The following is a 15,970-nucleotide window of genomic DNA, read 5'->3' on the forward strand; positions in this document are numbered from 1 at the left end:
ACAATGGAATCTCCTTGTTTTAAATTTGGGGGTTGAGCAGAGAGAGCCTGGATTTGGCTGCTGCCCAAACAGCTCATTGTGCAACTCAGTCGAAGGCGACTGCTCATATACAAAGAGCTTATTCTTGGCTTAGCTAGAATATAATTTTTGCCACTAAAATGACCAACCTAGGGACTTTAGTTAGTGAATAAAAGTGATTCGTGGTTCTCCACAACCGGGATTATTAACTGTGCCAGTTAGGAGCACTGGCAAAATGTATATAGATGAGAACAACATTGAACAGTTAATTTTTAAATCACTGCCTCAGTGCTGTGGTAATATATGTTACAATCCCTGAGAATGAGCGAAAGGAAATTTGCATTTATTATCTTCTTTTTCAACATTTTTTATGGCGTGTGCAGTACTAGGGGAAAAAAAAAGAATCTCTCTGCAATATTCTTCTCGTGTCCTGACTAGTTCAGCAGTGGGTAGTATAAGCAGATATTTCAGAAGAAATCTATGCGTGGATTTCTTTTCGTTGCTGAAATTTCTGCTTAATACTTGAGGCAAATGGGATCAGTGGCATGGTAGGATCCCTCTTTGAGGAATGAGGTGCGACGTTCTCTAACCGAGCACAAGCTCATAGTGCTGCCTTTCCCCATCTTTATGGTCTGGTGTTAAGGCATTTTTGGACCGTGGCACTACTTGCTTGAGCGAAAAAAACCCCAAACATAAGTAAAAGTCTAACTGGCTGTATCCTGAAGTATCTTACATACACTGCAACTTCGCCGTGCAATTCCAGCCCGTAGAAGTTAACCATCTGCTTGAAGAGGAGCTACAGTTTTGCTTTGGTTTTATCCTTTGAGTCCTGTAAAGTAATAAACATGGGGAATAAGATGATTTAGTTCTCTGCTGGTCAAGTCAGTGGAACACAAAGGTCATTAAGGCGGCTGGTACTTTGCATCTCTGTGGGGTGAGTTAGAACAGGAAAAGAGAGGAAATTAGCTGGGTATTCAATTATAGCTTCCAGCTTAGTTGTCCATCTTTTTACAAGGGAAAGGGGCTAGGAAAAAGAACCAAAAAACCCCACTTCATGCTTCAAAAGGAAAAGAACAATAGCAGCGAAACACAGATGAGTCAGTATTTATTTAATAATTACTGGAATTCAAAGAAGAGCATGATTCACAAATACAACCAGCCCGCAAAGAGCAGAAGGAATCCCAGTACTTAAGATTATGTGGCAATCATGTCTATTTATGTTCTATAAGAAAATATTTTAAAATGATCTTTTATTTGAAGCTACTGTGGCATCTGAGTGGGTAGAAGCTTTTTCTTTTTTTGGAGTTAAATGGTAGATACCTCAGGTCAAACTGAATCCTTTACGGAAAAAAACATTGGAGTTACACTGGAGTGAAGACTTAGGTGCTGTTACACACTACCCAGCTTCTACTTATGGCAAGACTATGGGTCAAGGGGCTGATAGAGCAGTAACGTACTTAAATAAACTGTGAGATTGCAATTCAAATGCTCAGTAGCCAGTAATTGCACGTTCATGTTTTACACGATACGGAATGTACAAGCCCAACATCTCTGACATAAAACCAGCTTATTTTGTTCCTAACATCCATAACTGATGCAATTTAAACACTTCTCTGAGAGCATATTTAAGAAAATGGGAAGCAGTATACGAGTGTTACTCATGCAAGCCTGTTTCAAGAGATTCTCAGCACAGTTATTGATAGGTTTTTCTTACATAACGTATGCAAAATGTAATTGAAATTAAATTAAATGTCAGCATGACACCATTAAACAGCTAACAGTTGCCATCTTCTAAGACAACTATTCTGAGCAGTAACTTCTTAATCAGGACTTTACTCACTCTTTTCCTTTATTTATTTTTTTGGTATTTTAGACAAATAAAGGCGATGCCCTTGCAAACCGTGTCCAGAACACATTAGGAAATTACGATGAGATGAAGGACCTGTTAACCAACCATTCCAACCAGAGCCACCTTGTAGGAATCCCAATGTCTGTCCCACAGACACCCATTGACAAAAATGAACAGAACTTTTTCCCAGAACCAAGAAACAGGATGATCCCATCTCATCAGATCAGCGGCCACTCATCAACATCAATGCCTCCGCCTTCTTTATTGTCATCTAATTCGACTTTGCTGCACGGTCACCAGAGCAGCAGGAAGTCAAGGACAGACTGGTCACGTGGTGCTCACAACTCCAGTGGGACCCAGCCGAGCCAATCTGGTAGTCAGCAGAGTCGGACAAAGCATAGCTCTTCTCATGACCAGCCACAGGGCAGGTATGAAGACCTCTATAATTGTCAGAGCGAGCAGCATAAAAGTGGAGGAACTGAGGAAACAAATTCCGTGGCAGCATCTTCACATTCGAGGAGGCATACTCATTCAAAGTCAGCGGCTGGAGAACATACGTACAAAGAAAACAGTCATTCGAAGTCACCCGGAGAGCTTGAGTTTGTAGGTCACGGTCCTGGATCTCCACTTCCTTCCACATCTTTGTTATCTGCAAACAATGGTCTTTCGACCCCGAATTTCCCACCAGGACTTCACTGTAAAAACAGCATGGTCCAGCAAAAGCCTACAGCGTATGTCAGGCCTATGGACGGTCAGGACCAGGTACCCAACGACTCACCTGAACTGAAACCTCCGATAGAAATTGAGAGTGGATATGGAAATCAGTCCTTTGGAACACTCCTGGAAGGAAAAGTGAACACGCCTAGTTCGAAGAACAAAGTACCAAAGCTCAACATTCCTCCTGTTACTGAAGTAAGTAGTTTTAAATATCTTCTCTCTCGTACTGCCTGAGTATTTCCTGCACTGAATATTTTCCTCTGGAAATATGCAGGTCCATTTCCTGGAATTATGGTTATTCTTTTTTTTTTTCCTAGAATGTGCATGACGACTTTTGGCAAAGTTTGTTGTGATAGTCCCAGCAGTGATATTTAATGAAGTTTTAAAAGCACAGTTTGGAATACTAACATTGCTTGTTTCCAATTAATTTTAAAAGGCTGGATCTCTCTTGGATGCAATACATTTATGCCAGCTAGGATTCTGGACGGAGAATTCTAATGTCTCAATTCATCTGCAGTTTGCACTCTTCTTGCATTTTCAGTTAGGAGCTAGGTTGATGGAAAGATTGCTGTTTTAAACTCTAAGGAAAAATGGCACTGTTCGAATTTCAGTGGCACTAAATAGTTCTACCTGCAAGGAGTTTATTTGCAGAGTTTGCTGAATTCCCATTGCTTTTAATGGAATTAATGTGGCTCGAGTTCTCAGCAGTGCTCATGAAAATGTGTCCCGTTAAAGCTTTTATGCATTTTGAAGAGCTCTTAATGTTGGGATTCAGTTCCAATCTGTGCTACCAACAGTTTAAGCTGTTGAATTTTGTGTCGCTGGTCAGTGCAGTAGTCCTATGAGGAACATTTTAGCTGGTTCATATTCCTGTCCATTCCAAGCACAGATGTATAGTAAAGATACCAGTTGAACTATTTATACTCTGTATACTTTTTCTCCTCGTCTGAGTTTCTCTAAAGCAGTAACGTTTGCAAGGTGGGTTTATGGTGTACGTATGAGCAGAATTGCAGTATGAGTTTCTCATAGCTTTCTGTTTTGCCCAAAACACTACCCTGCTTGGTAATATTTTTATACTAGGAATGAGGAGCGATGCATTCTTAAACCACTTTATTGCAAAAGGTCAGCTTTTTCTATTGGAATAATTGTTTCAAGCCAATAATTTGTTTGACTATTTAAAAACTTGATGTTATTTATTAACATTCCAGGCAGCAACAAAGACTGATGTGTTTTGCAGTAGAGCTTGGAATAATTTTCTGGGAACTGCATCTGAAAACAGTAAAAGGCCTATTTATATCAAGTGGAAGCTGAGGGTTGCTTGCAGATGGTGTTTTATTAGAAAATGTATTTGTTAATAAACGTAGCTTTGTACAAGATTACTTTACAGATGTTTCTGTTTATTTTTACCTCAGGTTAAAAATCTGCTGATGTAGATGGCTTCATAGGCTGTTGCGATTTGTCGCTAGCGTTGTTTGGCATGTAAATAATTGCGTGCAAAGGAAATAATGATGTCGCAAAAGCAAATACATTTTTTCGCTTTTGCCATCCATTAACACTGCGAGTCCATAGAGTTGACTTTAAACTGCAGCACTGATACCAAGTATTTTTGGAAATAGCACGTACCTTTTGCAGCTTGTATCGACTATTAAGACTGCATTTTTCTTTTTCTTTATTTTTTTGAGTGAAATCTTGGCACTGTTGAAATCAATCGAGTTGTTAGCAGTGGTGTTTTGGGCTCAGGATTTCACCCACAGCCTTTTTGCGTAGCTCTGAGAACCTCTGGTGTGAACTGTTGCTTTTGGAAAGATTCCTAGACATACAGATGAAAAATTACGTTGTGAATTTGTTGCTATAGCTGCTTTAGTTTATATCCTGTGTAGGGACCAGTGTAGTTGTATAATTAATTTCATTTATGATCAGATAAATGGTAAACTCTAGGCACTTTAGAAATGAATGGAGATAATAATCTTAAAACAGTCTGTGTTACAAGAGCGAACAATAATTTGAAGAGGGATGGAAAACCCAAAGCTGGGTGAAGGTGACAAATAACTTTCCTTTCCGATGCAGAACGTATGTCAATAGCCAGACTGATGGCTCTTATAGAGGCAAATCTCCTCCTGGGATTGGAGAGGTGGATTTTTTTTTTGGACTGTGAACTTTGGCCCTTTGTGTTTTTGCACAGATGTGTGTCCTGAATGTGATTTACCCTGCGTTCAGCAATAAAACTCCTTCCAATCCAACGTTATAGATAACTGGTTTAGTTTAAGCTTAATCAGAACTGACAGTGCACACCTGTGAAACCCATAACCTTTCCAGAATGACTGCAGCGAGTGGCTCTGTTGTAATCTTTATACAGTTGATGTGGAGGCTTATGATCCTTCGGTGGTGCTTATCAATTTATGAACCTTCCCTGGCCACCTCGAGCCACAGTGATCTGCTTGGAACAATCTTGCTTCTGCTCCACAGGTTTCCATCCCAAAACTATTCCAGGTGGTGATCACCTTCCAACTAGCAGGAGGAGAGTTATTTCTGGGAGCATTTCTCCATAATTTTTTCTGTGGCTCTCCTGGACCTTTGAGTCCATGTTTTCAAGTTGCTGAGTGTATGCATAGAGGTTGCACACCAAACAGTTTTCAGTGATTTCCCTCAAAATTTTGCATGCTGTTAAGGTGAGAAATTTTGTGAAGAAATAAAATTCCTAGGCGACAGTCCTGCAATAATGGCATCTGTTAAGATGTGCACAGTTGGAAAAGAAAAAGGCAGTTTTTGGTATCTTAAGGAGGGGAAGGGGAATAAGTAACCAAATATTTGAAGAAGCACATTTAAAAGATGAGTTCATACTGATGTGGAAATATGATCTCATTTATCATGGCTTAATGGAATAGGGTGTTGAGTGCCCTGGAAGCATTCTGCCATGTGTGAGGAAGTGATCAATTTTATCACATAATTTGTGTCACTTGAGGTGTTGCTCTGAGAATCTTTGCTCATTCGCTGGGCCCAATTCTGCCCTCAGAGATGCCCATCCATCTTTCGGCTCCTCTGGAGTGGACAACATTGTTAATGCCTCGCTGCTGGCGTGTCTGCACTGTGCAGCGCATTGTGGTTTAGCGATTTCTGAGCCTGCAGAGATTTATGGTGAGTTCACGCAGACTTACCAGAACGGGTCAGCGTGTAGAGTTAGCAGCACTTAGGCACCTGTGGCCTAATCCTTTCCACTGAGTGAATGCTGGTGTGTGATTTCCAGACCTTGACTCGCCCGCACTGAGCTAGATCAGAGCTGCCTGCGCCATGCGTGACCATTTCTGGTAGAGAAAGAGGAACAGCAGAACCTCTGTAGGCTTTCAGTTATGTCCTATAAGGATTTCTTCATGATTTTGTGATTCTTTTGATTTCCTTTACCTTTACCTTCATTTAACTTGTCAGTACTGTTTTCTGAGGGTGAAGGTAAAACAGTTTAGTGCTTGGTGCCTTGAGGGAAACCCAGTGTAATCACTAGCACCCAGGTTTGCCAGCCGCTGAGATTCAGGAGTTGTGAATCGTATGGTGGCCATAAGCCCATCGTGTGACTTCACGGGAACATGCAGAAGCACACCAGATATCATGACACAGGGTTGGTAACCATGGCCCTGGAGCTAAAACTGCAGAAAGCCTCAAGCTCTAAATGTCATTTTCTCATCCTTTCTTATTAACTCTCATCTCTTTAGTCTGTATTTACATACATACATACCTATGTATATATTGATTTTGAGCTTGCATTTAATGTTTGGTAAACTGTGGCTAGCCTGGGACATCTCAGAGAGATTTTGTATTATGTAGGATTCCACCTACTTAAATTGTGTGTTGGCAGATGATACTGACCACTCAAAGAGAACTGCACAGTTAAATCCTGTGCTTTTCTTCAAAAACGTAGAGGTTGGAGACCGCAGAAACAGCTGATCCTGTCTCGGCTGCATCAAAATCCTGAATCTTGATACCCGTATGTATATTTAAACCTCTAGGAATCAGATTATTTCAGATCGACTAACTCAGCAGGAGACAGCTGAAAGAAAGCCTCTACTTTTCAGATTGGGGTCGAAGAGAAACTACTGAGAGTACGGAGTAAAGCAAAGGGTTTTAAGGTCTGTGGGAACGTCAGGAAATGCGTTCCTGGAAAATCTTACACACAGTTCTCCAGAACAGTCCATGGATTTCCAATAAATGCTTAGGGACAGAAAATCAAGGGCATTTGAGATAATGTTTGATTCTCAAGGCAGAGTTTTTAAATCTCACTACAAAATTAGCCTCATGTTCCTACAAAGGAGCAAATGCTTATAGAACAAATTTTCCCGAAAATACAAAGCTAGGAACAATTCCAAAAGGCCTACAACATCTATGTCACCACCTGCTTAAGTAATGAAAAATGAAGAACTTCTATTTTCACTTTACTTCTAGGAAAATATTTTGATGGGTTCAGTATACTGCAAAGTGATAAGCTTCTGTTATGTGTTTCAAATCATTCTGTTATCGCTGCATGTATTGATTAGCTTATTACTTTCTGAGCTAGCTATAAAAAAGGCTGCTCTCTTTCTGCATTAAAGAGCAAGAAAAATTGACAGGTAGATAACCATATTGATTGAACCTAAATAGTAAATGCAAGAGGCTTGTGTGTGACTTACAAAACTCTCTGTAGAAACCAAAGTCAGTTTAATATATTTTTTTTAATTAAATGGAAAGTAGATGTCTTTAATTAACCAACTCCATACCCTTTTGATATACATACTACTATAGCTGCCAAATATAGTACATTACCATAGTTGCGGGCAAATCACTTTTTTCAGATGCAGGCTTTAGCTGTCCCCCAGACTCTGAGCTCTGAAGAAGAATGGGCTGAATCCCGCATTAAGCTGAAATCCCTGTGCTTGGTTCGTATTTCAAAAGTCTGAGGCCAAAAGCAAACCCAAAGTGCAGTATTTCTTGCAGTATTACAGGTTACGGCCATATGTTTTTCATTTGTAAATACTGTGAGAAGTAATGTTCTTGTGATACTTCTAAATGAAGACCATATGACACAACTCGACTGAAGACCTCTTATTGTGGCCTTTCTAAGGCTACTGTCCGGTGGCTTGGACAGTTGCTAGCAAAGCTGTTTTGCAGGGATAGCAAGAGGACAGCTTGCCTGCTTTAAATCCAACTTAAAGAAGCATATTTAAGGCCTTGTTTTGAACCATTGCAGCCCATGGGAAATTTGCATTTCCCATCAGACTGCAGAAAAGGGCACTTAAAGGCAGGTTAAAAGAACTGACCAGGTACGTTAGGTCTGAGGAAGGAAGGGTTAGGTAGCTTCTTTACCATCGTGCATTTTTAAGTGGCTTTTTTGATTTTGTTTTTTTTTAAGCTACTCATAATGTTTTTTTGCTGGGAGGGAGAAAAAAAATCTCAGTGAAGTTAGAGTACTTCTGTTTGTGACACGTCAGTCTCATGGCATCTTGAAAAGTGATTTTTTTAAAACTGTTTTGAAATTCCTAGTCCGAAAGTAACTAGTGTAAGTATGAGTCACTGCTTATACGCAGCTTGTTATTGGTGCAGGTTAAGTGTAAGAATCCTGTTATTTGAGTGGTGGTGTCTGAAATGTCACGAAGTCAAATGACCTCAAAGGCTTTGGGGAGAGCAGTAGTAGAATTAGTTTTGCTTGAGCAAAGATGTGGAGGTGTCATTTAGCAGCTGCAGGAGGACTCTAGGGCATATTCATACCTCTGCCGATAGATTTGGTGTGTGACTATGAGACAGTCGCTTTGGTACCTCTCAAACTCTTTGTAGCAAGTTTAATTTGTAGAAGACTTTTAATCAAACAGCCTGAAGTCTTTACTGATCCTGTTTCTCAATTTGATGAGTGGTCCTCAGTGCTTTGCCACATCTGACTAGGAAAGGGAGTCATAGCATTTACTCTTCACCCCTAAAGGAGTATTATTCAGATATCCGATGGAAAAGCACGATTATGGCTGCTTTTCCATAACTAAACCAGCGTCTTTCCTGCTTCCTCCCATTACTTTAAGGAAAACATTCACAAGCCATATAAAAACAGTGTTAAGTATTGTGATGCCTTCATGTTGACCAGTAGTGAACTGTTTGAATAATGACCAGGAGTTGGTAGAGCTGTTTTTTCAGCATCTTGTTTCCATCTCTCTGCCACGCAAATGCACAAGGAAGGATTCTTCTGAATCTTGATAGTCTGCTTGCTCGTCAGCTCAGGAAAGGACCTTCTAAGAGCAGTCCAGCAGGTGTAACCAAAGCCTTTGCTCTATTTGTTAATACTTTCCTGGAACGTGACCTGCTTTAATAAATATATTCTCTGTGAACTGTAAAACAAAGAATGCTCATGCAGGAAAAGATGGGAAAATGGTATTTTCAGGTCTGTGAAGTTTTTTATGAAGTGTGCTTTCGCTATAGGCTGTGATCAGCCCTTACTGAGATCAGGACTGGCAGGTACTCAGGTATCAGCATTCAACAGTGCTAGAATGAGTGGTCATTTGTAAACTTTACCATCAGCTATTTTAAATATTATCCTATCTGACACAAACCTTTAAAGTAACATAGAGCTAGTTTGAAAGAACCTACCTACATATTCAGTGCTCTTTCCTGTCATAACTTGCAGATATTTGTAGCATAGGGCTACAAAGATGATCAAGGGAGTGGAGCATCTCCCTTATGAGGAGCGGCTGAGGGAGCTGGGGCTCTTTAGTTTGCAGAAGAGGAGACTGAGGGGAGACCTCATTCATGTTTATAAATATTTAAAGGGCGAGTGTCACGAGGATGGAGCCAGGCTCTTCTCGGTGACAAACGATAGGACAAGGGGTAATGGACACAAACTGGAACACAGGAGGTTCCACTCAAATTTGAGAAGAAACTTCTTCTCAGTGAGGGTGACAGAGCCCTGGACCAGGCTGCCCAGAGAGGTTGTGGAGTCTCCTTCTCTGCAGACATTCAAAACCCGCCTGGACGCCTTCCTGTGTAACCTCATCTGGGTGTTCCTGCTCCGGCAGGGGGATTGGACTGGATGAGCTTCTGAGGTCCCTTCCAATCCCTAACGGTCTGGGATTCTGTGATTCTGTGTAATACCAGATGAATCATATTTACAACACACCTTCAAAGTGTGAAAATCAGAAGAGGGTCTTAGATGAGCATTTCTGGCTTTATGGCCACAGCCACCCCACTGTAAGCTAGTAGTCTGTGATTCAAGTATGGAAAAGCATTTAGGAGCTGCAGGTGAAAACATCATATGGGAATACTTTAATAAAAAAAAAACCAGAGTGAAAGTAAGTTGAATGTCTAACTTGGCAGCTTCCCATGAACTGCAGATATAGGTTGAAGTTATTTAGTTGGCAGGGGATTGCCAGTGTATTAGCAATGTTGGGGGAAAAAAAAAATCAGATTTCTGTATTTTGGCTTGTGCAGTCAAGAAATTCCTCCCACATAAATATGTTCATTTCACCTTCTGGGAAGTAAAGAAAGGAAACTGTAGCTGCAGTCTGTTATTTAATCTTCCTGAAATTAGCATTTGGTGCTCAGGAAGATTGAAAGATTTAATGCCAATGCCTTCCTCAAAAGAAAGAAATGACACACCACATATGTTTTAGCACTGGTTAGACTGTTAAATGGAATTAATCAAAATCCATGTTAAAATATTTCCATGTGTTAATTAGCAACGGTTTGGAACATTAAAATACATATTGGCTTGGGAATATATTAGTGAAGAAATATAAGACTGAGTTTGTGGGCTTTTAATTGCAACATAATATACTGTGTGTTTTAGAAAGGTAAGTGTAAATACGCTCCTATGAAATGCTATGGCAATGTGCATTTAAAAGTTGTGTAATAAACCAATCTAAAACAGGCTTTCGTTATGGCAGAGAGAATGATACCGTTTCCCATTTTAAAAGCAATGTTAAATCGTTCCCTCATATAATAAAGCGAGAGTAAAGCAGTTTAAAAATACTAAGAGTTTCATCTCGGGCCAAAGGAAGTTTTAAAATTTCCCCTCTGAAAATCATGATGATGTAGCAAGTACCAACACCAGGTCCCCTGGTGCGAGCAGAAGAATTCATTTTTGCCTTTCTGTTCCTGCTGGGCCACTGCAAAGTTTGTTCCCATTCCCTCCTGCTGAGTCTTGAAAGCAGCAGAGAAACATTAAATTTAGTTAAATATGTAAATGAGACTGAACAAATGGGTATATTTGTGCTCTTAAATTAATACACACAAGGGAGGTAGGGATACCTATGGCAGCACTGTAGACACCTAACTCCTGACTGAGCCCAGAGGCAATGGTTGGCCCACAGAGCAGGGAGGACCCAGTTATCTCCCTAGGGAGGGGATGCTCATTCTTTTCCATGACAAAAGAATTTGTAGAAGCAACCTCCAAGAGGTTTCCCAAAGCAGCAGCCAGGGGTTGATCTCCCATGATCACATTGGTGGGGATGACTTTTTTCCCCGGTCGGGGGAACTTAAGCAGGTGGTGGGTGTGGATTTTAATTTATTTCTATTGTTGCTGTTCAAGTAGCCAGTAGTAAAGTAACACTGAGCGTAAAGAAGAGACGTTTGGAGAGCAGAGGAAGAGGCAAGGTAAGTACAGATTCAGCCACTTTCCAGGCTAATGAGCCTATTTTGCTTGGATTTGCAAAGATGTCTGAGAGGAGTCAGTGATCATAGGTGTAAGCCTCAATCCTCATTAATACTGCCAATTAATACTGCCAGTCTAAACGTATTTCAGTTAATACATGCTGCTTTCCCTTGAACACTTCCTCAGAGTAATTTCCCATTGTTATATCCCCCAGATGTGTAACCTCATTGGGTTGTATTTCACTGAGCTGCGAGCTGTGACACTTAAATCCACAAGACAAGCTGGCAATTACTTCTGCTGTTTGTAAATATCCAGGCACCCGTTCACATTTGCCTGTATTTTAAATGTAAACATTGAGATAATTGTTTCTTAAATATATTAAAACACTGACACATATCTTTTGTAGACTTAGAAAACTGTAAAGATCCTCAGGTCACTTGCAAGAGTCAGGTTTTGGATTTTATTACTTCGAGTTCACCCTGAATGAAGGCATCATGTCCTGGTCAGCAACCTACATCTGCGGGCGTTTAATCCTTTTTGATGCCAAGTAACCCTAACTTTCAGGTAATCAGAAACTAAAAACATCTCAAAAAATACATAATTTCTACTAGCACGTGCTAGTGGCACTTGAATATGCTTAATTTTGAACCTCTCTTTACATCCAGGAGCAGCTCTCTTAAGAGGCTTCCTTGTGAAGGAAAACTTCACAGTATATTTTGCACTGGGAAGCAAGAGAGAGTGTAACATCTTCCCTTTCCACCAACACAGGCAGTTACACATTGACATGAAATATGGCACAAATTTAGCTAGGGAAATATTAAAAAGAGTCGTTTTTATTCAAAGCAATTATCCTGGCAACCACATCATTTGCTGCACAGTACCATGATCACAAAGGTCACCATTTAACATGGTTTCATGGCAAGGACCGCGCGCTGTGGTGTCACGGACCACAAATGGTTTGCAGATCCAAGTCTGGAAATCAGGGATTTAGGGCTTTGCCAATATTTCTGAAAGCAAAACTTTACCATTAAATTTTCCTAAGGTCTGTTAAGTCACAAAAAGCCAGCGAGGGGATGTGTGCTGCCTGTGCCAACGGTTGACATTTTTTTCCTTGTCATAAAGTATTTTTTCCAAAACCAGATAGAAAATGACTGTGCAGAGTGGAATGGAGGCAGGGCTGCACTCAGAAAGTTTCTGCATGCGAATACAAAGAAATACATTTCAATCCTACTGAATTTGTTCTTACAACTGCTATTGCTTTTTCCCCCTCCATGCAGAGATAAACTAGTTCTTGCCAGTTCCTTATAACATAAAATACCCAATTTGCTGCACTCCAGATAAACAAAATAAACCGGGCTGAGGAGCACACCCTTCTCTGAGGGCTGCAGAGGTGATTGTAAATACAGTGGGGTTAGACCTTTCTTACCCTTTGATGTTGGCATTGCTGTGCAAGTAATTCCACATGAGGACTAAAGCTTTCTGATTTTGAACAGAAGCAGCAAAATTGGGCCATAAATGATCAGTCTGAGTAAGACTTATTTAGGACTAGCAGCAGGAGTAGCAGGGATATAGAAAATTATTGCTCTTCGGAGGAGAAGAAAAATTAGAACTTGCAAATGCTGTTTTCGTAAACACATTTTATTGAGATGTAACTGCACCTGCATTTCATCAAGAAAATTGTTTGCTGCAGTTTTTAATACACTTTGATATATTGAATGTATTTGATTTATTTTGATAATAATGTTTTTTCTGCTTTTATTAGTATTCTACATACTGTAAGTCCCTAGTCCCAAGTATCAGATCTTGTGAGAGATGGCCTGTTTACTTATAATTCTCATCCCGCTTTTTCAGAACCAGTGTTTTAGCTGTAATGTAAGACTTCAGATAAGCAACTGTATTTCAGATGTTCAGCTAAATCGGGAACATCGTATTACTGCTGACTTTGCTTGGCTACAAGATCCAGGTGCTAGAAAGCAAAAGGGTGCATTTCTGTTTGCATTTTAGTTTATCCTAAGAGCGTGCTTTGGAAACACATCTGATCTTCTCCAGTTGCTGCTCTTTGGTTCACTGGGGAGTGGTCTCAAGATATGTGAACTACATTTCTGTAGGTTGTAAGGAACACAAGAGAAGCTCTGCAGGGATGCCCGCAACGTGCTCCAGGTGCTGTCTGGTGCTCAGGAGAAGTCAGACCAGTGTCACGCAGCTCCTCCTCTCGCCTCCTCTCACCCCTGGGTTCAGTGGCATTTCGGTACCAACTCTTTCTCTCCACAAATCGACTCATGTTGTGCTGTACTTCTTATTCATGTAGATACAGTTTAATTCCCTGGCACTAGGACAGGTAGTGGCCTGGGATAGAATTAACTCTCATAGTGTTATAGAAAGGGAGATCGACTTCTATAGGTTGCCTATAAGGACTGTAAACACCTGTACGAGTCAGTGGCAGGAATGGAGAAGACTCTTCCTTCTCCTCACCATGGGCTGCACCTCTACGGGGACAGCCTAAGTCTAGCTCTTTGAAAAGCAGAAACTTCTGTGAGTCGTGAAGGCAACTTCCATAAGTAAGGATGTTAAAAAGGAGCTGATTTTTACAGCCTAGCATGGGAGATTTTCCATAACAAATGTTGCATGTGGTTTCAGAAGTTGGAGCCAAGAACAATTCTCTGTGTTCTTGGCTGCTCCAGTCATTTTGGCTTCTAGAGTGAGGCACATGTCAGGTCACTGAAGGACAGAAGGGAACAGAGGCATGAACAGAGAAAGGGATTTCCCCTTTCATTAGTCACAATAAATATGTTTGTTCAAGAACAAATAGCTGGAATAAGAAGACGTGCAGCTCTGATGCTGAAGAAAAGGGTATTTGTGTCAAATGCATAGGAAATACTGTTCACAGATAAACCATTGTAAGGATTGTCCTCTAACAAGGCCAAGTTTACTTCAGATCCTGACTATGTAAAGGCCCTGTGTTTCATTATTTTTCCCATTAGCTAATGTGGGCACTGCACGGTGAGTAGAAATGTGATTGCAGTGAGCTGGGCTTTAGGCTGTTTCAATAGAGTATAGTGCTTTACTGCAAACTGCCCTGGACTTTGGTCCTGTCAGAAATCCTTACTGAGTGGGATTTCCACGTTTAAAGTCAACAGCCAGCAGCAGATAGAAGAGATGCTATCTCTGTGGCATGCCCTTAATAAAAAGTTTGCTTGAACACAACTCCCTTATGATAGCAAACCTGTGTATAATGGCGAGAGTATTTACCTTGCACTTTCCAGGATTACCCATGCTATTTTGTTATAATGGTGGAAAGAGAGAGAGAGAAAGGGAAGTCCAGAGAGAGCCCAAGCCTGTGGTAGTAGTACGTAGCAGGGTATTACCATGGCTGTCCCAGGCAGAGGTGGCATGGGGGCAGCTGGGCATAGTAATTTTGCTTTCACTGGTGGACTTGGACGTCCCCAACTGCTGCAGCCTCTGTCTCGGCTTCTCTAGAACCAGACCATTTCTTCTTTGTGGGGTTCTTGCCTATCTCCTTTTACTTCCCTTTCTGTGGATACCTGGTTCTTCAAAGTACTGGAAGTAAAGTTGACTTCTGCACTGTGTTTGTGAAGCTGAGCATTTGTGGACTTAATAGATGATTATTTTTCTGGCAGTGATAGCATTGGTTTGTTTTCTCTGTGTACAAATCCAGATGTAAAATTATAGATAAGCAGTGCATAGTCATATGAGCACTTAGATCTACATCCACACTTGCAATGCAGAGGCTGAAGTGGCTTTCCCTGGCACAGCGCGGTGGTTTCACAATAGATCACACATGACAAAAGTGGAAAGGAATTACATATTTTGTTGCCTCCTCTCCTGTGACATAAAGCCTTGAGATCTTCGCTGCATCTGGTTTCTGGTTTTGGCCCTGAATACAGATAAATATCACAGACCCTTAACAATTGTCATTTCTGGTCCTCCCTCCCTCTCTCCGAAAGTGAGACCCAAGGGAATTGGTTTTCAGCTGAGTGCTCTCTGTTCTGTTCAGTGCTTAGATTTACTGGCATTGCTGGTTTGTCTCTTGCTGAGTGGGTTCATACAATTACTTCTTAAGTTCCTCTTTGTTTCCACAGCTACTTTCACACTTGGTCTCTCTCAAAAATGAAGCAAGATCAGCTTTGCCCTCAGTGGTGGTGTCCCATGGCTCCCAGCACTTAGAGGTTCCCCTGCCATGGGGAAGGATGCAGACCTGTGGTGTGAGAGCCAGAGGAGGGAAGGAGGACAAAAGGTTTGATTTGGTGCCCACAGTGCAGAGAGCAGAGCTGTGGCCTCAAAGCTGGAGGAGAGGAAGACACTGCAGTCCCTAGGTAGGAGAGCAGAAGAGTGAAGGCATCAGTGCATGGCTTGATGAACATGACAGAAAGATAAGGGCCTGAGAAAAAGGAAAAATGCAAGGGAAGAGCAAGGCAGGTATTGACCCAGGTGTAAGGTGATGGACTCTGCCTGGAGGAGGCAGCAGCAGAAGTGCACGCCTGGACAAATGGAAAACCCAGAGGATATTCTCTTGAGTGACTTTTCAACTGTCTTAGCTTCTTCCTGTGACCTGTCTGTGTCATTTCCAGGGTGTAGCAGTGACCACAGTAATTTGTTTTTAGATCCTATGACAAATAGATCCACTCTAAGGAGAGGTAAGCTGTGCATGAGACTTCTGTCCAACTCCACTTTCCTCTTGCATACCATCAAATGCACATTGCAAGTGGCTGAGGCTATGATAGCAGCACAATCTGTACTCTGCTGTCAGAGAAAAGCCTGAACTTTTTAAGTGC

General features: G+C 41.2%; 1 protein-coding gene across 1 annotated transcript in view; it reads left to right on the forward strand.

Moving 5' to 3' along the window:
- LOC104545728 (AF4/FMR2 family member 2-like) overlaps positions 1 to 2,779 on the forward strand; it is a gene marked incomplete at both ends in the record, with an annotated part of 8,368 nt that extends 5,589 nt beyond the window's left edge. Inside the window, one exon of the mRNA XM_010190933.1 lies at positions 1,892 to 2,779. Coding sequence (XP_010189235.1) covers positions 1,892 to 2,779 — 888 coding nt within the window. The remainder of the gene's footprint in view (positions 1 to 1,891) is intronic.
- Between the last annotated feature and the right edge of the window lie 13,191 nt (positions 2,780 to 15,970).

The sequence above is a fragment of the Mesitornis unicolor genome, unplaced genomic scaffold, assembly GCF_000695765.1.
Source record: "Mesitornis unicolor isolate BGI_N332 unplaced genomic scaffold, ASM69576v1 scaffold11888, whole genome shotgun sequence".
NCBI lineage: Eukaryota > Metazoa > Chordata > Aves > Mesitornithiformes > Mesitornithidae > Mesitornis > Mesitornis unicolor.